This window comes from Colias eurytheme, chromosome 9, assembly GCF_061535395.1.
Source record: "Colias eurytheme isolate Ceu_HAF_F1 chromosome 9, ilColEury1 Martin Lab GWU primary, whole genome shotgun sequence".
NCBI classification, from domain to species: domain Eukaryota; kingdom Metazoa; phylum Arthropoda; class Insecta; order Lepidoptera; family Pieridae; genus Colias; species Colias eurytheme.
The window spans coordinates 5207891-5231944 of NC_142988.1; the positions used below are offsets into that span (position 1 = coordinate 5207891).

General features: G+C 33.0%; 1 protein-coding gene across 2 annotated transcripts in view; it reads left to right on the plus strand.

Moving 5' to 3' along the window:
- ImpE1 (Ecdysone-inducible gene E1) overlaps positions 1 to 21271 on the plus strand; it is a 38529-nt gene extending 17258 nt beyond the window's left edge. The window contains exons 2-10 of one of the 2 annotated variants that reach the window (XM_090105286.1): positions 595 to 730; positions 10837 to 10968; positions 12300 to 12914; positions 13080 to 13285; positions 13819 to 13918; positions 15049 to 15196; positions 16219 to 16344; positions 17303 to 17427; positions 20369 to 21271. In XM_090105286.1, coding sequence (XP_089961412.1) covers positions 595 to 730; positions 10837 to 10968; positions 12300 to 12914; positions 13080 to 13285; positions 13819 to 13918; positions 15049 to 15196; positions 16219 to 16344; positions 17303 to 17427; positions 20369 to 20397 — 1617 coding nt within the window. In that variant the 3' untranslated portion in view covers positions 20398 to 21271. The remainder of the gene's footprint in view (positions 1 to 594; positions 731 to 10836; positions 10969 to 12299; positions 12915 to 13079; positions 13286 to 13818; positions 13919 to 15048; positions 15197 to 16218; positions 16345 to 17302; positions 17428 to 20368) is intronic. The other variant, XM_090105287.1, reaches the window with a different exon arrangement.
- Positions 21272 to 24054: the final 2783 nt, after the last annotated feature.

A 24054-nucleotide genomic window follows, 5' to 3' on the forward strand; every position in this document is an offset into this window, starting at 1 on the left:
GTCACCATAGTAATCGAAATAACAATGAATGACACAGTCGACCATTCTTATTATCACGTTTGTTCGTATTGGAACAAAAAGTCTCATATACTTAGGGATGTTATTCTAAAATAAGCCGTAAATTCTTGCGTTAGGATACCTATTCAAAAGCTTAATTTAATAGATAAGTTAGTTTTCACTAAAATCAAGCTGTCCAATAAAAGGCATAGTTTACTTGTGTGTACTGTTTAGCTTTCGGTTTGAATATGTTGATTTTGGCGACAGCGGTTTTCATACGAATTATGACATTATGGCACTTCTATGTGTCTTGTTATTTAGATTTCTATGGTACCTACTTTTATCACTCTCATACCTACATCTCTCAGATAATTAAAAAAACATTCATGTTTCAATAATTTTTATAAGACTTTTAGACTTACTAGGTAAGTGATAAACTATAATCCTTTTTTCATGCGTGTTTTATTGACCTTCACATAATAAGTAAAATAATATGATACCTACAGGCTACATCGTTCCTTGCGATATGTGCAGTTTCCTAAAGTGCGTGAGAATTAACTCGAAGGACGAAGTTCACATAAACATACATGTCCACAGATAGCAAACTGCAGCCTCCTCGGTTCTCAATGTCGCACCAACGCAGACTGCTCCGCCTCGAACTCGCGCTGCGCGAGGGGAGTCTGCACCTGTCAACCGTACTACGCTGAAGTTGACAACTCCACGTGCCTCCAGTGTAAGTGATTTCCACTGTTTATCTTATACTTACATGTACGTAGGTACACACAAACGAACACATAATATTATGTGTTCGTTTGCACTTTTGGCTACGGCTGAAGCTTTTTTTTTTCGAATTTCGTAAATTGTATACTGACTCTATCTTTTGAATAAGTATATCAAATGGACTAAAATGTATACGGTATGTTGTTGGCAATAAACTATTTTTACGTATAATTTGTACGAATCTATAATTTTTCGATTAGAAAACAATACAATAGCAAAAACATGATTCACATTTCACAACGCATCTTATCGATCTTAACACTATCACTTCTGTAATTTGTTTCATTTTATTCAACTTTCCTTTTATTTTCTATAATGAGTATCGTACAATATTAGTGGTTTCGATGTTACTTTCACTTAAGTATTGCGGTTTTCATCATTGACACAAATATTATATTTTATTGATCGATAACTGGATCATTTATATAATGTTAGTAATTATAGGTCTTTATTTTCAATCAGTTTTTTAAACTAGAAAAGCCACAATTGAATCTTATTAAATATAATTTATTCTAATTGTTACAGTCTTAACTCATCTATGACTTAACAAATAATGTTTTTAATAGTGACGATTTTCTATTTATATGACAACGCTACATTTTTTATTGTGTGGCACCAATGTGACACAAATACCTACCTAGCATGAACAAAATTGGAATTTTATTTGATATCGAACTTTTCCATGACCCACGCACGCCTCACTTTCTTTGGAACCCAATAAATATAGCCTAAAAGGTAACGTTTATCCAAAACATGTAAATTTAGATAAGAAGATTATTTTCCCGTTTCCGCATTTGAGAGCGAGTATTTTTATAATTTCCAATACTTATACTAAAACGAAAAACATGTTTCCAGAAAGATTGCAATGATGCATAAAATAAAAAGTACAAATGTTTTCTTATTCTTCTTATGAGTCGTATAAGTTTTATGACATATTTTACGTCACAAAAGATAAGCGTGTATTTTACGTCTTAATTATAACTGAAATAATATCCCTACATCTGCACAATTTTGAAAAATCGGATTAATTATTAAATTATTTATGTAAATTTTTAGCTTTTCATTGAAATATTTGTTTGAAAGAAAGAAAGAAAGAAAGAAAATAAATTTATTGCAAAAAACACAGCCAACAACATAACAAAATTTAACTTAAGATTAGCAAACGGATACAGCCTCAGCAAAATGCTGCACAAAAACAGCGCTGATTTTCAGCGGTTGAGGTCCGTCTTAATATTAAAAAAAAATAAATTAAGCGTATCAACTTAAAATAAATACATAATGAAGTATATTAATATTAATCTTATATATAAAAATGAATCGCAAAATGTGTTGGTAAGCGCATAACTCGAGAACGGCTGAACCGGCTGAACCGTTTGGACACGAGCACCGAAATTGAGGATACTTACCTACTTACATTCATATTCATTCACTACAAATCTTGTTTTCAGTACAGATTTATGACACAAGACAGATAAATATACAAACTTATAACTATGGACTTAATTACAAATTATAAACGACTAGCAATGCCCTGCGGTTTCACCCGCATAGATAGCGATATCTTTACAGTGAAAAGTCTACTATAGGTCGGACATGAAAATCACCTTTACCCCGTCCCGCACTACGGCCTTTTTTTTTTTTTTGTTTTAGTGGGGAAATCTTTCATAGATACCCACGGCCTCCAGGGGAGGGGCCGTGGGTTATGTCGTATTCCTACCGACCAAAACCCCACTGTGTTCCGTCAAGACGCATATTGGTAGAATTCCTCCGTGACCCCCGCACTACGGCCTGCTCGAACAGTATACCTACTATTTTCTGTAGATTGACACTTTTAAATTCGTTATATCTTTTGAATGGAATATCCAATTCTTTTCATTTAAAAAGTATTTTGCTGGTATTGAAACAGTCTATAATAAAACATCATTTAATGGGATAAGGATTAATATATGTGTATGGATAACATGGTTTGATTACTGTCGGCACTTCTATTTACTTTGAAAACGTAAAAAAGTTGTTGTAGTAACATAACTACTGAAGATGGACATATGGTATCGCGGACTTTCTTGTAGATATTGATCCATTCTATAATACTGTAGAACATTTTTTTGTTCTATCTTCAATAGATTCCGCAGCGCACGCGATGACAGAAGTTTTATTGAGGATTTTTTTACACCTTGGGTTACATTATTGCATTTTTGGTAAGGATCTCTAATTTTTTTGAAAATGCAATATAGCCTATGTTGCTCAGTAAAGATGCAGCTTTCTAATGGTGAAAGAATTTTTGAAATCGGTCCAGTAGTTTTTGCGTGAAAACCATACATACATACATACTTACATACATACTTACAAACTTTTCCTCTTTATAATATTAGTATAGATTATTCCCATGTGATTACGAGTGCAAGCTTTCTAGCTTTATACATTTACATTGTTATAATTAACTATCGAATCTAGCCGATACTGATTAGAATTATCAGAATTCATCGTTACATTCCTTCGCTTGCATAGTAAGTACATTGTAATATACTTAAAACTATTCCGTTCTCGTGATATCATGACAGTCCAACACTACAAGTGAATTTTAAATGGCTTTATTAAAATTTATCCCATGGTGCTTTCTTCCTGTTGACTTAATTATAAGTTAATGTTTTATTTTAGATGTATCTAAATGTTTCTATTTCTTTATCAATTTATTTTACAAGTGTTCGTTTTTTTTAATGAAATATAGAGCGTTCTATATTTAATGACAAACTCTGTATTTAATCCCAGCAAGAAATTGTAATCTTGAATAGTATAAAATATAATAAATTAAAAAAATATTAGTATAGGTACATGCATATGTACAGCATTGTAGGTAAGTTCATAGAACATTCAAGCATTTGACATTAACAGAGCTTCAAATATTGGAAAACCATATTAAACCGTATTTTAAATAACAGCACTAACAGCTTATAATTTATAACTATAAAAATAACATAATAATCTTAATTACTATTAAATTCTAAGCTTCTATTTATAACTGTCGGTTAACAAGCAAGTTTTACAAGGCATTGAGTTCATCTAACACTGATGCAGCGATAAGAAACACGCTACATCATTTCCGCTATCTCAATTTAGTGCAGTACGATACCAATAAATCCTCATTCAGATGCGTTTGTTTAACACCAATGCTGTTAAACCATTCGGCGATAAATCAATAAAACTCAACACAGCTCTATATCAAGCGCATGCTGAAATAAGAAGACTAAATGCATGTTCGTAAAGGACGATACCTTAATAAAATATGGACTACGTGATCTATCGTCGATAAAATAACAATTGAAAGATATCATTAAATCACATAATTACTTTAGCATAAAACTTTATTAGACATAGAGACCACATAATTATTATAAAGATTATTATATAGATATTTCGGTGTATTATGTCTTAAACCCATGTAACCCAGCTTCTTTAATTAAGTACCTAGTAATATAAAATGATTCTCTATGTAAATTGAATATGATATACGACGAAATAAGGCCTGTTGAATCGGTCAACGGTTAAAATACGTTTATAGGTAAGATTAACGGTTAACGATGCAGTCAAGTTGTAAACACTTTCGTAATCAACCTCAAATATTATAATTATTTAATGCTTATTGTTAACTGTATTCCTCAAGTTAAGGTAAGATGCATTTTATAGCAGACATTCTTTACATATTCTGTACACAGTTCTTATATGCGACTATAATATGCTATACAGGGTGACTGGTAATTCGACGTGATCCTTCAAACGGGTTAGGTATACTAGAGGTCATTTGCAACAAATTAAGTCCAGTTAACCAGGGGTCAAAAATGGATGGTTATTGAGCTATGACGGATTTTGATATGAAAATTTTCTGTCTTTTTACCAAAAACAATTAATTATGTAAAAACTACTACACTGTTAACATTCAATTGATATTTTTTTGAAAGCCGAAGAATGAGCATCCGTTTAAAAAAAAACTTGCCCAAAACTTGCATCACCTCAAAAAGAAAAGGGTCATAACTCATAGCTCAATAACCATCCATTTTTGACCCCTGAAGGATCACGTCGAATTACCAGTCACCCTGTATAATAGATATTATATCATATGAATAGTTATATTGAAATAATATAAATACAATGATGTGAAGATCTATTAAATCTTCAATTAATAATTATCTCGTAAGATATTTGATAAGCGTTAGTCGTGAAGCCAATCCACGTGCAAATTAATTGGACTGTCAGTAACATTAAAACTTATATAAAAACAATAATATACATGAGTATTATCACATAAACACCGTAGTTAGATACCACGATAACACGTATTGGGTAACGCTACTCTTATAATAGCTACCGGTTCTAAATCATTATAGATCATATTAATCTTGTCATGTTAAATTAAAATGCAATAAATTTCCAAGGCATTCTCATTCGCTGTTGGGTTAACTACAAAATTGTTTTATGCACCGACTCTACATGCTTAAAACCTTAATTATTCAGCAAGAAACAAGTCGTTAAAGTTTTAAATAGAATATCTTGAATCACTGTAGCTATTTTAGTAAAGGTTTGGAATTTAAACCATTAACGTGATGTTGGTAACTTAATTACTCTAATAAAACTCTACTCTCAACTTGGGATTCATAAAAACTATAAAATTTAAAGCCCGTTGATAATCGTCCTTCGCACGCGCCTTCTTTGTCATCAGATTTACTGTGGTAAAATTCTGTAGAATAAAGGCTTCACTTTGTACTAGACAAAGTGAGAACATACAGAATTTTTATTACCTAACAAAAGCTATGTACAAAAAATATTTATAAAACTGAAAGTAATCCACGAAGTAAACTTGCCCGTTTAATATTACGGCTTTATTTATCTTACTGCGACATACGTATATATACCGCAAAATACATTCAATTTAATTAGTTATCTAGGTTTTATATTTAATCTGTTTTACCGTACAATATAGTATACAGAATACAGTTCGTGCCAGTACCGTCATATTTAATTGTTAACGTAATTGCGTCCGAGTTATCAAATGTAGATTAAGTCAAAAGCGGTCACTAAGGCACCAGACACCAAAAAATTGGAGTGCAGATAAAATCTTACGATTGGAAACCGAGAAGTCACGCAAATTATTATTTTTACGAGTTGTACATTCCATATTGCTGTAAATTTATTAACAAAAATGTTTATACGTTTCTTCTTATTTCCTTTATCATAAACTTTATGTTGGTCCTTGAATATTTGGGGCAAAATGTGGCCTAAACATGTCATTGGTATAAGGGCCGAGTGGGATAATAAAATAAGTACATTATTATAATAAGTATCCAATTTAAAAACGATAAAGTCTTGATGCAAATTAAGAAAAAACCTTTATCGGATTATCAACATGTCCCCCTTTGTAGAACGTTTTACGAGTGTCGAGATCAATTAAGACATGGCTCGATGCTTTCGTCGGTCTAACAAACGGATTATATTTATTCAATCGTAAATCGCATGTCTATCTACTAGTATTATCATAAAGGCATCAATTGAAGCACAACACTTCTTCCTAGTATGCCGCCAAAGCCGTTAATTACCTAGGAGATTGTTTCTATTAAATTTCCTGTACGGAAAGTGTTAATTAACACTACGACTCATTAAATTGTATCGATAGAATTAGAAATTATATGTGTGGATATAAATCAAGTTGACAGGGCTACTGGAAATAATTGAACAATTAACATAGCCGTTATTTTACTCAAATATTTTACTTTATTTACATTAAACAACGATTTAATAAACAATGTGCGTGTTCACGTGCTTACTTTTATTTATTCATAGGGTAAAGTCGCAGTTCAAGCATACAACGAATGTTTATATATCCTCGGAATATATTCATTATATGTATTTAGATAATTAAAGTGGACCATTTTAGATGTTAAGAAAATAATAATTTTAACTAGTTAGATACTTGTAGGATTATAATTAAAGAAAGCATAACTCTACCAAATTTTATTTAGTTTTATAGAAATCGATTTCAGTTTTGTTCAGTTCCGTTTTTTACAGTTGTCATTGGTAAGTACAATAAAAACTTAACTGTGTCAAAATTTTATAATCGGATTAAAAGTTGCCAATTTCATTCATAAATTTATAGAGTAACTCTTTAAATTTGATTCAAAAGATTTATTCAAATAAAACTATAAATAATTCATATGTTAGAACAATATATGGTGTGGATAGGATGTCCATTGGATGCAAATTGATGACGGTACGCAAGCCGGCAGGCAGCAGTGAACTTGAAAGTAAAATAGGGTCACACACGCCTCGGGTCGCGAACCCGTCACTCATTTGCCTGTCCACCTTCATTCATGCACCTCGAGGAACACTATAATTGACAGACTACGCCCAAAAACTTTAAAACATGCTCATACATTAATCTAGGTAACGTTCAGCTCTCGTGAAAGTAATATTTTATAGGCTAACAGGAAGACTGCGGAGACTCATTTTGATGTATAATATAACTGCACATGACAAGCATGTTTAATTCTATTGTCGGTTCCCATAACACTTTTTACTCTAAGTAAATGTGAGTAGGCACTTTGTACTGTAACTTAACGGGTTTCGTATGTAGTTTAATGCATTTATATAATTGTGATAAACATCAAGGTTGGATCGTGCAAATAATTTGCCTGCCATATAAGTAAAGAGTTCGCGAATCATCTTATCCACGGATCTCTTAATTATAAGTGTTATTTTTCTATATCATTTAATTACATTTTATTTGTGGATGTCTTATTTTTTATTATGATACTTAAGTATGTACGCTAAAATTTGAAACCTCTTTTTTGTTAGGTCACCCGGTAACAAAAATAACTTTAAACTCAAACTCAAACTCAAACTCAAACATTTATTTATTCAATTAGACTTCTTAAAGAAGCACTTTTGAAACGTCATTACATATTTTAAAATTTACCACCGATTCGGAAAGCAGTATCTACGGAGAAGAACCGGCAAGAAACTCCATAGTTGCTCTTTTAAATCATGTCAGTTTTACAATTTTACAAAATACATATGTAACAACATATAAGTATTGTAATAACATGCCAAAGAACTGTCCTGTGGTTTTTACGCGACAACCCTCCATGGGTTTTTATCGTCCATATATTCCTGAATACTGTAGTACGCTCTCTGAACTAGTACATTTTTTATATAAGTTTTAAATTTAGAACTACTAAACTCTTTAATATTATGAGGAATTCTATTGTAAAAGCGTATACCTTGACCCATAAATGAATTTTTAACTTTAGCTAATCGGAAAAATGGCATTTCAATTCTATTTCTGTTCCTTGTGCCATAACAGTGTCTATCTCCTACTCTTGTGTGTAAGTCGGCGTTTTTGTGTACATGCAAAATATTATTAAATATATACTGTGATGGTACAGTAAGGATACCAGTATTCTTAAAGAGATCTCTTAGTGAGTCCCGAGCACGTAAATTATATATAGAACGAATGGCTCTTTTCTGTAAGATAAATATAGTTTCTATATCTGCTGCCCTGCCCCATAGTAGAATTCCATAGGACATAATACTATGAAAGTAGCTGAAATAAACCAATCTAGCTGTATCTTCATCGGTGAGATGCCTTACCTTTCGGACTGCATATGCTGCTGAACTGAGCTTACCTGCAGCGGTGTTGACATGGGCTCCCCACTGTAGTTTCTCGTCCAATGTTAACCCAAGAAATACAGTCGATTCTGTAGGGTGTAATACCTCCCCGTTCAAGGTAATATTTCTGCTTAACTTTTTAACGTTTGGTAGTAAAAATTCAACACAAGTTGTTTTTTTGGCATTTAATAATAAATTATTAGCAGTAAACCAGTCGGATATGTGTAAAAGAGCACTGTTCACTTCGTCAACATTTGGGTCATGCCTATCCACATTAAATATTAATGAGGTATCATCTGCAAACAGAACTATTTCACACCTATCCTGTAAATAATAAGGTAGATCATTGATATATACCAAGAACAAGAAGGGTCCTAAAATAGATCCCTGTGGAACACCAATGTTAATTGACGCACCGCTAGAACGTTCTCCATTAACAACTACAGTTTGTATCCTATCATGCAGGTATGAGGCTATGAGGTTCTGAGCTTGTCCTTTAATCCCATAGTGATTAAGTTTACGCAATAAGGTACAATGTTCAACGCAGTCAAATGCCTTGGAGAGGTCACAAAATATCCCCAAAGCATTTTTTGAGTTTTCCCATGCCTTATATATATGTGTTAGTAGTGCAACTCCAGCATCTGTGGTTGAGCGCCCCTTTGTGAAACCAAACTGTTTGGTGTGCAGCAAATTATTAGATGCAAAGTGACTAGTCAATTGGTTTAATATTAACTTTTCGAATACCTTACTTAATGTTGGTAAAATCGAGATAGGTCTATAGTTGTTACAGTCTTCTTGATCGCCTTTCTTAAATAGAGGTATAACTTTACTAAGCTTTAATAAATTAGGAAATGTACCATAGTCACAACACTTATTAAATATAAAAGCTAAATTGTTCGCAATATTTTCTATTATATTATTAACTAAATTTACGGACATTCCCCAAAGATCACAAGTATTTTTTAAATTTAGTGTCTTAAAGGCTGTAACAATATCATTAGCAGTTACGTGTCGCAATTCAAATAATGTGCTGCACCCCGCAACATGGTCCCTCAAAAAGGTCTCTGCAAGTGCTGAAGACGAATTTAAATTATTAGTAATGCTAGCAGGGACACTACTAAAGAAATCTTCAAATGCAAGCGCAACATCAGCATTTTTGTCAATAACCATGCCATTATTAACAAGTTTTATGGTATTACTTGATTTGCTTTTACCCATTTCACCATTAATAATAGACCAAACTGTTTTAACTTTATTATCGGAGTCGCGTATTTTATCTCTGATATACAAACGCTTCGCAGTAAAACAAACAATTTTAAAAGTTTTTGAGTAATTTCTAACATAACTAAGAAAAGATGGGTCTTTATTATATTGCTTCATACCATATAACTCATAAAGAACGATCCTACACCTATGTATGCTAGGTGTCGCCCATTTACTAAATGGTAAATCCTTGGTAATATTTAAAGATTTAACTTTAAATATTTTTTCAAATTCATTATGCACTAAATTAAACAGATTTTTAAACATTTCACAAGGATTATTATGACAGGATTGATCATTCAGTACGGGCAGGCTTTTATTAATATTATCTCTAAATTTATTAATGCCTTTTTTAGTTATAGGCCTAACATTAATTCTTTTAAATTCAGGTAAACAATCCCATTCAAAAACTACTTTCTGGCCACAGTGATCCGAAGTGAGTGTATTGAGAATATTTTTCTCTAAACAGTTGCAGTCGCAGTATATATTATCAATACAGGTTGCAGAAGTAGGTGTAATTCGTGTGGGTTCATTAAAAAGTTTATACAGATTAAATGACTGAAACAAATTAACAATTCGTGTTGCCGTTTGTGTTTGTAAAAGTATATCAATATTAAAATCACCACATACTATAACTTTTTTTTTACTCCTACTTAAACGCTTTAATATTTCTTCCATGACTGTCTCAAACATATTATAGTCACTGGAAGGGGGTCTATAAACGCAAACGCGTTTTAAAAATCTCGAACTTAAGCTAAATTCTTGTGTTATTAATCTACTTTAGATAGTGATTTTGATAAGCAGGTTAATTTCATTAAGGGGAAATTAGTGCAAACACTTTCTTTTTCATCAATTATAAGTATTCCAAAATTCATTTCCTAAATTGATATAGATACAAAATTGTTGTTGTTTTATATCTTTTCATACAAACTATGAAAGGCTTATGGACGATGAGTTTTAGGATTCTAACTACATATTTTAAGTATTATGTTAGCCTTATTATTTTGAGAATAAATATCTACAACTGAGATAAATTCCTGCCTCTAATATTATACGGAAGAAAGTGTACCAAGCTTCAAAATAATCTATTCGTATAAATTCATATTTCTTGGTGTAATATGTATTCTTTTAATATTTCAGCAACACTTCTCGGCTCGGAATGTGTGGTGTCAGAACAATGTACACTAAAGGTGGCCTACAGCGCTTGCTTAGATGGTGTTTGTCGGTGCACGGATGGTCATTTGCAATTCAGAAAACACACGTGCCTCTCACGTAAGTACCTTTTACAAGATTAAGCAACACCAGTACACGTGAATAAATTGTTTTTGTTTTGTTAGATCATATTAGGCATTCCGGCAAGGAGATTTAAGAATTTTATGATCGGTACAATAAATGGTACCTACACGGTCTAAAAAAATACGTAAGATTGTAATAAAGAAAAGTACAAATAGCTGTGATAAAGTGTAATTTACACCCGATAGAATATCTTTCGTGCGTAACTTTCGTTTTCGCGTTCACGGGTCAGTCCCTGACTTACGCCAAATTGTCTGCGTCACGCACAAAAACATCACGGCTTTAACTCCGATAAATCACCATGAAATTCTGTAACTGGAAGATGAAAGTCGAGATAACCATGTCGACAAATGGTCCGGATGATAGAATTTAAGATTGTGATTTCTTGATGCACGTTCTACATCAGTTTCGTTAAACGCAACCCTCATTATCCTAAATATACTCCCATAAATGGATGCCATTACTGTGAATCTTTGATCTGTGAGAAAAAGTGGGCACGTTTATGAAAAGAATGCACTTTCTGTGAACATCGTTTGTTTCCGTAATACGATGTAATGCGATCTTATTGTGGGAACACCAGCCACACGAGATTGTTATGGTGCCTTGACATTCGTTTGGATCGCAATTGTCTCAATTTGCCACCAAGTTATGTATGAATACGAATGTTTTATGTGATGTGAAAGCAGTGATTCTTGTGAAGAAAAAGAGTTTATTATTGTCTTTTAATAACTGAATATGGTTTTGTTTTTCTGTGAATATTTTATTAAGTATTTACTCACTGAACAATCAAATAGCATTTTTGTTACCCAAGAATATATCAATGGACCTTTTTTTGTTTTTAAGATTTATCAAGAGAAATTCAAATACTATGTGCTAGTTTCTTCATGGAAATACGAAGTACTTAACTACCTTTTGATGTCGTTGGTAAATAACAAGATATTACGTATATAGGTTATAGTTATTCACAATATAGATAACCAGATTCCTCAAAGTTATGTTGGTAAAATAACAAGTCAGAAACAATAGGTTACGATGAGAGAAACTTTCTTCTATTTGTAGTGAACGCTCATAAATAATGACTGTTGTTAAATCATTGTGGTCTAATAGCCATGGTTCATTGCAAATGTCCTTGTAATAAAGAAATTACTGGAGCATGAAATAGGTATAGGTATAGGTTCCGTTGTTCGTTCGGAAAACTGCTAATTGTGTTTGATTGTTAGCTATTTGTCTTCATGGTTATATGAGCAATAAGTTAATGGCTGATTATAACAAATGTATCACTTATCCATAATTCCTTTCATTTATTTCAGCTGCTCCACCAACTCACGTTTGCTACAGTAATGAACATTGTCGTTTGTGGGATAAAGACAGCCACTGCGAATTTGTTATACCCAATCTATTTGGAAGGTGTTCCTGTAATTCATTCTTCAAGAAATCTGGAGATAAATGCCTCCCTTTAAAATTACCAGTGTATGCCACAGAAGCAGTAATAGCAGAACAAGAAACTAGTAATGATTCATCGAATGAAACCAACAATGAAGTTGCAAATATAAAAGATCGTTCATCTCAACCTAATTTTGTCATCGATTCCGATGAAATAAAGCCGAGTAAATTACCAATGTATACGAGTAAAAACGACGTATTAAGTACTCAAGAAGACAGTCCGTTAATGCAAACTGTTATGAAAGTACCTCCAATTGATCAAACAAAACGGCTATCGGTTTCTATTAGGAAAGATGGAGAACCAAATGAACTCATCAGTTCGGATGAAATGACAGCTAATTTACATGCCAACGATCAACCTGTATATAGAGTCGTGACTCAGCCATCAATTGATAAGAAATCGAATAAGAAAAGTGGTACTTCTAAGGAACAAAACGGAGGAAAGCATAAAGGTGGACATCAGAAGAAATCGTCTCTTAAAGGTGAGAGGTTTATGAACGATGACCTTTTTTTAAAATAGCAATATCTCATCATCATAGTAATTTCTCGTAGTAAAATCATGAAGATAAAGTAAATAGTATTGCTCTACAATTTCATCCTTCAACCCTTTTTCGTTTAATGTAACATCCGTGTTGATAATATTTCAGATAAACAACGCATTCGAGCAGATGCAATACCAGATGTAGACCTCGGACCCGTGTCTCTTGGAATGCCTTGCTACATCGACAGTCAGTGCCAGAAAGTGGACCCCAACACCCGCTGTGTCAACAAGCGCTGTGATTGCTCATACCGCACTAATTCCACATCGGCTTGCTCAGCGCGAAATCGAGGCTGTCTGCCCGGTACATTCCAAGTATGTTTATTTTATTATGGCTTCATCTTTACACAGCAGCGTTAATGGCTCAGTAACTCAATACGGCAATTAAAATTTCTGAGCGGTCTTAAGTATTATGTACGTGGTCAATACAATGTTGGTATTAAAACTACGTACTAATTACAATGTAGGTAATATTTTTTGTAATGAAAGAACGCGTTATTATGAAATAGTTTCTGATTAATTAACCAGTTAAAAATGCAGTATTATAGTTCACAAACACTTTAAACACCCGTCATGAACGTTTTTAAATTTAATTTAGATATCCTACGATATACGATATATTGAATAACTCTAGATAATGGATAACGACGTAGTCAATACAGAAAAATATTTTTTACCAACTTACTTATAATAATTGTTCAATGTACATAGTTAAAAAATCAACAACAAACGAATTCATCTTTGTAACATGTCTTGTAATGTGCTTCTAATTGAATCATATTAATTCTTTAGTGTTGCTAGTGTTTATATTTCGGATCCCCTCTATTTTTTTTCCTTTAACATTACAGTGTCGATCTACTGGGACCTGCATAAGCTGGTACTTCGTGTGTGACGGACGAAAGGATTGCCCAGATGGCTCCGATGAGAAATGCCTAGGTACTGGTAAAGGTAATTGTCTCTGCACGTTTCCTTTCTTCGCACCAATTAACTCTCTGGTGACTAATGTTCCCTGGTTAATATCTTTCTATATGTCTAATGTATTCTACGGGTTCGGTTGGTGGTGTTAATGTTGACTGTTTACTTAACTGGATGTGGAAACCTTTACTGGGTGTGAAAAAACTCTATGTCAGCGTACTTGTGTATTTAATAAATGTTGAGTAGTGCTGCTGCCCCCAAGGTTGCCCAAATAATAAAGCCTTTACTTCAATCACTTTTAATCCTTTTTTACAATAGGTGTTGTTTAAGCTAGCCGTTATGCACTACTGAATAATAATTCTATAATAAACTAGCGGACCGCCCCGGCTTCGCCCGTGGTACATATTTACGTTTTTCTCTACATAAAAACCATCCTCGTACTTCAAGGAATATAATAAAAAAATAATTATCGAAATCGGTTCAGCCGTTCTCGAGTTATGCGCTTACCAACACATTTTGCGATTCATTTTTATATATATAAAGATGTAGAAAGCGTCGGGGAAACAATGTGGACGCACACATATAGGTACAAAAAGCTCGATCAGCGAATTGCATATATGTGTGTCCCTACAATAAAGAATAAACAATTCTTTTGAATTCTATTCAATTTATTTGGCAATAATTAACTGTGGAAACAAAATCATAATTTTCATAGAAAAAAAAGATATACAAGCAAAGAATGCTTTGCTTGTCCGTCGCCGTTGCGTAAATCTTAAAAATTCTAAACTAAAACTTTCCTCGAGGACCACGCTATACATTGTCAAAAATAGAATGAAAATCTGTACAGTACTTTTCGAGTTTATTGCCAGACAGACGCGGCGGAAAACTTTATATGTATTATACATACTAGCTTTCCGCCCGTGGCTTCGCCCGCTTTGTCTAAAACATAATAAATTATATACTAAAAGTCTAAAACCTTCCAATTTGAACTTGAATCACTCTATCTATAAAAAAAACCGTATAAAAATCCGTTGGGTAGTTTTAATGATTTAAGCATACATATCCCTATGTATCCATAGGGACAGAGAAAGCGACTTTGTTTTATACTATGTAGATTGTAGTGATTGATACATCCACGTCAAACCATACTAATCACGTTCCAGAGGGCACAGGCGAGCGGTGCCCGATGCACGCGTTCCGCTGCGGCGGGCCGGGCTCGCCGTGCGTGTCGCGCGCCTCCCGCTGCGACGGCACGCCGCAGTGCCCCGGGGGGGAGGACGAGAGGAACTGCAAGGCTACTAGGAGGAAGGGGTGAGTGCTCACTTTGACAGGATTTGTAGGTGAAAGCTGCGTGGTGGCGCTCTATATTGGCCATCATCTACTCGAGAACGAGGGAATTTTCTAGAGGGTAGGTGAGCGGTGCCTGATGCACGTGTTTCGCTGCGACGGGTCAGGTCCAACGACGTCATAACGTCGGGTCTATGTAATAAACACGATGGAAAGGGTGCTATGGTAAAGTTTAGTTATCAGTAGGATGCTAAAAGTAGGCATTTTATGTGATGATACATGTTATTATCACTTCGAAATCATGAGTAACTGTAAAGGAATTAGGAATGTGTCAAGCAATAAGAAAACAAAATAAACATGAAAAGTTTAAATTTATGGTCCAAATTAAAGAGTGCACCTTGATTTAACTGCTTATAAAACCCATTAAGAAATAAGGGTAATTACTTTCTTAATGAACATTATATTCAATTGTGAAATAACTTTGCATAAAAACGATTTTAATGTAAATCTTTACAATTACAAATTAAGTAAGCAAATACAATGCGTAATACTACATTCCCACGCTTTGGTACGGTGTAACAGGTTTAACTGTATGGCTCTTGGATACATTCCAGTTGCCGTGCATGGTTCGTTCCTTTGCTATGAGTGTATTCCTCAAAAACTAATCGATTAGTATAACAGTTGCATGTTTAACGGTCTCATCTTACTGTTTACTATTTGCGTACAGAAGATTTCGATCAATTTTAATTTTTAAAATTTATCTTGAATTTTATTCTATAAACTGCAAGCATAAGCTAGTATATCAAAATATAAAGTAAAACATGTAATTAATTTAATTAATCAATAATCACTGTCTCACCTCGACCAATCGGATTTCTGTAAGAGATTTCTAATATAGAGCTTTAGCGATAAGACTGCACTCTTACACACTTCTTCTGTTTATTTTATTTATATTTCTTGTGCCTACTAATCTATTATAATATAAGAATTTGCAGAAAAATATCAAATACGAAACTTATATAATATATTTTGTATTTATATTCCAGTTGTCCACGACACACGTTCCGATGCGGGTCCGGCGAGTGTCTCCCGGAGTACGAGTTCTGCAACGCCATTATATCATGCAAGGATGCGTCTGATGAGCCCCCACATCTATGTAATGAGCAGTCAAGGTAATTGATATTTTCTGCTTTTACTATGTAAATATGATACTAAAATAAAATACACAAAGTAAAATATTCCAATGATGAAATTAAATATTTGCAATAACTCGTAAATTTTTTATTATCGCAAAGATAACATTAGATTTTTTCACACCACAATTAATTTTCAACTCATTTTTTTAAGATAAAGCGATTTCCCTGTTCAATGAACAAAATAATTTAATATACCTATCCTCTCACATTATTTTATTAAATACAAATATAAATTATGAATTTATGAATCACTACATAGTATAAAAGTATAAATAAATAAATAAATATAAAACGAAGTCGCTTTTTCTGTACTTATGTTCCTTTGTATGCTCAAATCTTTAAAACTACGCAACGGATTTTGATGCGGTTTTGAAGTGAAACTTCTTTAACGGGGTTGGAAAAAAAATTGAGTGTAACATTTTTTAGTTACGCGTGACATTTTTCCGTTACGCGCCATCTTTTTCTAATCCCTACCACGCGTGATTCGACGTATTTCTGTTAAGTTGCATATACTTAGTACATATTTTTTGAAAAATAAGGTCTTATAGAAGTTTCACTTCATACGTGTGTACACTGGTACACGCACACATTTTTTTTAAATAGATAGAGTGAATTAAGAGGAAGGTTATAGTTAGTATATAATTTATTAGGTTTTAGACAAAGCGGGCGGTAAGCTAGTGAACGATAAATTAATGACTAGTTGTAGTTTTTGACGTGACAACGCCTTATAATTCGATAGAGCCGGCTGCACGCACGAAAAAACATGACTCATGCGGCGTTACCTCGCTCTGAGGCGTTCGATGGATTGAAGTGCAAGCGAGAGCGCGGAACGAGCGACAAAGAAGCACAATCGGACGTTGTCACGTTCAACTATCGTCAGTAAACCGACTTTACAGACAACCAATTTTAATTTAACCCAATGTTACACGCACAGATGGCGCGCAGCCGACTTCTGCCCGCTGCGGTGCGGCAACGGGCGCTGCCGCAGCACCGCCGTGGCGTGCTCCGGCCGCGACGGCTGCGGCGACAACAGCGACGAGATCGCTTGCTCTGTGTGCCGTGAGTATATCTTGAAACCACAGAACATATAAAAGAGGTTAGAAAGGCATTGTAGGCGAGGCAGACGCGCCAAGGATATGAGCACTGCTCACATCATCATCATGCGTATGATTCGTTCTATTTTAAATCGCGTGATCGCGCGGCGCTATGATTGGCTAGATTTGAAATTGCAAATATGTGCGTAAGCGGACTTGCGTGGACTTGGCCACACCCACAGGCGACACCGGGTCTTATAGGAACGGCGAGTTATTGCCATTCTAACCTCTTTTATATGTTCTGTGCTTGAAACACACACTACACACTACACAGTATAGGTACTCCGTAAACTATGTAGTAAAGACTTCAATACATTTACATGCTGCACAGTGCATTTACATCGAATGAGCGAATGCTCATTCTAACCTCACTATGTCAAATTCTTTTATTGTAGTGTAGTTTGCATACTTTTGTTGTTCATATGTGTTCTTACCTATAAGTGCGTCCGAAAAGAATCGTTCTAATACTGAACAACACTGAATACTAGTTTTCGTTTACACCAAAAGATTAAGAAAGAATGCTCTAGCTCTATCTCTATGTTCGTTTGATTTAAAGTTTAAACGCACCGTTATACTTACTACTCAACGCACACTCCCTACATTGAAAAGTGCATTTTTGTACACTAAACAGTAAATACATCTTTGAGGTTGTATATGGCAGTACATCTGCAATGAACAATGCACAGTGCACGCGCCATACAGTAGGTATATTAAATGCAACAACCTACTTATCCTCCTAAGGACCAATGGCCTCATATAAGTACATAAACACCATCACCATTACAACCCAAAGCACCAAAAAGTTTTAACTAAATTACCAACCACCGTCCTCATCCGATGACAAAATCGAAAATTCGAAATATCTTAAAAAATACCGCGCTTTTCTGCCTATGATCACTGTGTAACGCTATTGGCTGAATTGAACTATTAGGTTTGGTAGGTAAATGGGTTATCCAATCACAGAATTTTAAAATACTTTAGTTCAAGTTTTTAAAATGGCTGGTCAACGTAACAGAGGTAAGTTAAATCGTTAATTATCATATTAATCTCTCACTTGATTTTCATTTGGTATTGAAAAATAAATAGTAAAAACAGTACAGGAACGTATTTTAATTAAATTTAATGAAACAATTCATATTGTATTTTTTAAATTCACGGATAATTTTTATGTGATCATGTGAGAACCTTGGTTGTTACTTACAACATTATTTTCATTTTTTTTGTACTCAGTTGAAGACATTGGTAGTCAATGACTATAAAACATTTAATTAGTTAATAATTTATTTTGTTGTTTTACAGTAATTTTGAGTATAATTGTCCTGTTTTATGAATATAATTTATTTAAACTGTCAACAGGAATTACTATTGCAATCAAAATAAACAGTTATCTTCCTTATTTTTTCAGTTATTTGTGACGATAATATTATCATCGATTTCCTAGCCGACTGACGAAGATTTTATTCCTAGTGATGAGACCCACCATTTGTTTCCAAATCGATTTTTAGTTAGCTCATTGATATTTCAAGTTCCTAATATTGTACTTCCAATGTTTTTATTTCTTTTTTTAACATATATTCAGATAGTTTAGATATTTTATTACCTAATATGTAGTAAACTTACACATTTAGAATTAAAAAAAAACTGTTTTTAATTCTTTTGTATACTTTTTAGAGGTTATTGTATGATCTCATATGTTATAACATAAGTAAATAAAAAAATCTACAAGTAAAACCTAATTTTAATAAAAAAATTTTTGGATTCACTTAGGTCTGATGTGATCACATGGGAACAAAATAAATCGAGTTTTTTTTTTCAGAAATGTATTCTATAAGCTATATTTTACACAGATAAAAAATCCCACAAGTAAATTTTAACTCTAACAATAAAAAAAACAAAAAAATACCATTGGGTGGCAGGTCTGTTGTATTTTTATGTACTCAGGTGAGAACAATGGGTGGTAATGCAGAATAGGATTTTTTTAGCTTGGTCCTTAGGAGGTTATTATAATAAAGCATTTAAAAGATAAAAACCTCATTATGTTTTATAAAGTGCTTCTTTATGAAGTCTAATTGAAAAAATAAATGTTTGAGTTTGAGTTTGAGTTTAATCGTTTAATAGTTTGCTAGTTACATATAAAAAGGAAAGAGCAAAGAAACGAGAATTTTTTTTATAATTTTGTTTGTTATGTTTCCATAACATGGCTCTTTAAATGACAACATTTCAAATTCTATTATCCAGCCGAGAGAGATCGGGCTTAGGTACCACAAACCCACTGACCGTAATGTACCCTCATAATATTAATGTTCAATATTTTTCAAACGTTAAACACAATTATTTGCGCCTGACACTAATTGTTTCACTTGATCAAATACAACAATTGCTACGTATTCACAACTACATTCCTAATTCTCCACAAATATTTCGACCGTTACTAGAACAATGACATTACAGCTGTTCTTCTTAAAAATGTTTTAAATGGGTACACGTTTTCGCTTTTGACTTTTCCTTTTAAATTTAAGTTTTACAAGTTTGTAAGGATAATGGCAAAGTTAACGACGAATTCTAGGAAAGTGTTATACATGTTGGATTGTTTTATGGGCAGTTGTCCTTTTGGTCAAAATATGAGTTTCATAGTTTTAACGCATAAAATAAAATATGTACCCAGGCCACGTCCCAAACCTCACTGATAAGACGCGACTTTTACTTATACCTAGATTTTGGAAGTTAGTAGTTACCAATTACTTACAACTACTTTTTTATATATTCTTGTGATATAAATAACTAAACAAGTATACAAAAATAACATAACACTCTAGCTAGTCTATCACACTAAATATATTTAGAAATAATTTTAACTTCTGTATGCTGTCATACTTACTAATTTTTTTTTTCGTTTATTATTTCAGGATGTCCATCATCACCACAGTCGCCGTGAAGAAAATAACAGTGCACTAGAAAATATAAGCCCATTTCTGTATGAAGATCTCAAAAAGAAAACTATACGAATTTATATGGAACTTCAGATGTACGGATTTTACTCAAGTGTTTGATTTGAAATGGTTGGATAATTTTCGTCTATATTTTGGTTAAGCCTATATTTCTTCAAGATTTAAGTAAAAACAATAAAATGGGCATATTATAACATTTTAAAACTTGTTTCGTATTGTATTTATTATAATCCGAACAACCCTTTAAGTGAGTTTATCAACCGGAAAAAAAGCAGTGTTTGTATTAAAATTATTAATAATCCGTAAAGATAATAAAACCCCACTCAAAAGACTGAGGAGTGATACTCTATTTCTTGCATTTCATTTTATAGATAAATAATAATTGTAAATAAATTGTAAAAGTTAAGAATAGCAATTAAATAATTATTGATTGTGAAATATTTTGATTAATTCGATACCACCATTATTTTTCTTGTTTTAGAAACGTAGAAGATGACTGTAATATTTCATGAAGGTGGGCTTATTATTTTGTGTAACTTCGTATGATATAATTTTCGAGCATATGTACTCACAATATTTAATTTTTTCTTGTTTCAAATAGGAAACGAAATGAAATTCAAAGTTATTTAGGTATTTTAATTAATGTTGAATTGAATTCATATAGATTTGTTCCATATTTTTAAATCTTTACCCGCCTTCTTGAAATGGTTTAGTTTATCTACGTTTTGATAATTTTGTAGTAGTGTAAGTGAGCATGAGTAGCATAAATGATAAATTATTTCGTCTAATTAGGTATGTAATGTAACTTATTGTATTATAATGTGTTTGTGTGAATGTGATAATTATATTTTAAAGTAATTATTTTGGTGTTGTTATTTCATACTCTCCTTTTCCTACCTGTAGCATTTATATCATTTTATTTTACATTAATCGAGTTACAATCATTAAAGATTAAATGTGCCAGTAGTTGATTTTTATATAATGATTTACCTGCTTTTTAATAAGATAGTAGAAGAGATACTTCATCTCCTTTATTAAATCAACTATATTTTATCTTAGAGCCTCATCGACTCCTTTATATCTTATTTATTAAAAAAAATGAACTTGGTTACTTTACATTTGTAGGTAACCATAAATTTTTGTACTTATTTCATATCAGTATATAATATGCACACTAAAATTATCTATGTCATTATACTTATATTAAAAAGAATTATCAAAATCGGTTCACTAAATCGAAAGTTCTGAGGCAACAAAACCAAAATAAAAGTCTACCTTTTCACGCCTCATAAGCGGAGCGTTGAGGTATTGTTCTATTCTCGCTTTAAATGAAGTACCTACTTACAGATTTGGAGTTCAACATTTACTAGTAGACAAGTGCCGATCCCTTTAAAATTATTTAAAACAAAAAATAATTTATTTATTTATTTATTTATTTAACACTTTATTGTGCAAAAAACAAAATATACATAAAGGTTACAAAAATAAGATTAGAAAGCACAAAGGGCGGCCTTATCACTATGCAGTGATCTCTGCCAGGCAACCACGGGGAGAAAGGCAAAGAAGCGCAAAAAGTAGTCGGACAAAATAAAAACATATTTTTAGAATAGGGTAGAAATAATAAGATAACACAATAAAATATATACACATTTTATACAGTACATGATATAAATACGTAAAAATGAACAAAAAATAAAAATAAAAAATATATAAATAATAATATTACTAATATTACCTAAATAAATTTATGAAATACAAAATATATCATAAGATACACATACATACATACACATATGCATACTACATAGTAGTAACTATATAAATATTAAATATATATAATATATATATACCTATATATATAAATAAATATAAATATGTCTAAATAGAAGTATACTACATAATAGAGCGGGCTCCAAGGAGATGTTCGTTTGCATAAATAGCGGACCTAAATCTGACTTCTGATATATATTGTATAGATCCCAGACATCCTATAGACAGATGTTGCCAACCAGTTTTGTGGTCCCCTTCCCCGCACCCCGGTAATTAAATATGGCATACAAAGAAAAAAATAAACATTTCCAAAACATGCCGCGTGGGGTATCAAATGAAAGAGCTTATTGAGTAGATCACGAATATATAGCATACTATAACATTTCTTACACTTTCTCTAAGATTTTTTAGAAAATTTACGAAAATGCTCCATTTTTGAGTTAACTTTAAACCACTAAAGATTGAAAACTCATGAATATATTTTTTAAATTATTATTCTAAATAATTAACAATAGTCCATTGTTTACGATTCAATAGTTCGTACAGTGAAATAGTTGCATGGGGGAGTGGGGGGAGCATTCAAAGATGGCGAGTATATTTTCAAGTTTATGCCAGAAATAAAGGCCTAATACAAAAATATCGGTGTCAGGGCTTAGAATAATTATCTCTGCACTGTCTTTGTGTTTGACTGAATGAAAAATATGGCAGAAAATTCTTGAATCAGCCTCTGTGTGATTAGATTTGGCATAAACTTGAAAATATACTCGCCATCTTTTGATGCTCCCCCCACTCCCCCATGCAACTATTTCACTGTACGAACTATTGAATCGTAAACAATGGACTATTGTTAATTATTTAAAATAATAATTTAAAAAATATATTCATGAGTTTTCAATCTATAGTGGTTTAAAGTTAACTCAAAAATGGACCATTTTCGTAAATTTTCTAAAAAATCTTAGAGAAAGTGTAAGAAATGTTGTAGTATGCTATATATTCGTGATCTACTCAAGAAGCTCTTTCATTTGATACCCCACGCGGCATGTTTTGGAAATGTTTATTTTTTTCTTTGTATGCCATATTTAATTACCGGGGTGCGGGGAAGGGGACCACAAAACTGGTTGGCAACATCTGTCTATAGGATGTCTGGGATCTATACAATATATATCAGAAGTCAGATTTAGGTCCGCGATTTATGCAAACGAACATCTCCTTGGAGCCTGCTCTATAAACTAATCCGAATTATAGGCAGTTAAGAGGAAATGATTACGGACATGATGTTTAAAAGAGGATAAGGAAGGAGCAAGTCTGATTTTTAAAGGTAGGGAGTTCCATAACTTGACGGCAGAGACAGCAAAAGAACCCGCATAAAAATTGGTGCGATGAGAGGGAATACACAAAATAAGTTTGTCAGCTGATCGAAGAGAGTAGTTTTCGCAGTGTTGAAAAATGAAGTTATTCTTAAGGTAGGAAGGAGTGGAAGGATCGAAAAGGATACGGTATAGTAATTGAAGACAGTGGAGATGATGTCGGAGGCGAATAGGGAGCCACTTGAGGCGTCTGCGATAGAAAGAGACATGGTCGAATTTGCGAAGGCCGAACACAAATCGAATTAAAAGATTTTGCAGACGCTCAAGTTTCTCCATATTCTCAACCGTAAGGTCAGGAAAACACACATCCGCATAGTCGAGGATAGGGAAGAGAAGGGATTGAGCTAACATAATTTTTGTTGGAATAGGCAAAAAGTTACGTAGACGCCGAAGAGTACCCGATGCCGCATACACCTTACGACTGATCTCTTGTAGGTGGTGAGACCACGATAGTGTTTGGTCGAGATGAACACCTAGATTTTTAACCACCTTACAATAAGGAATTGT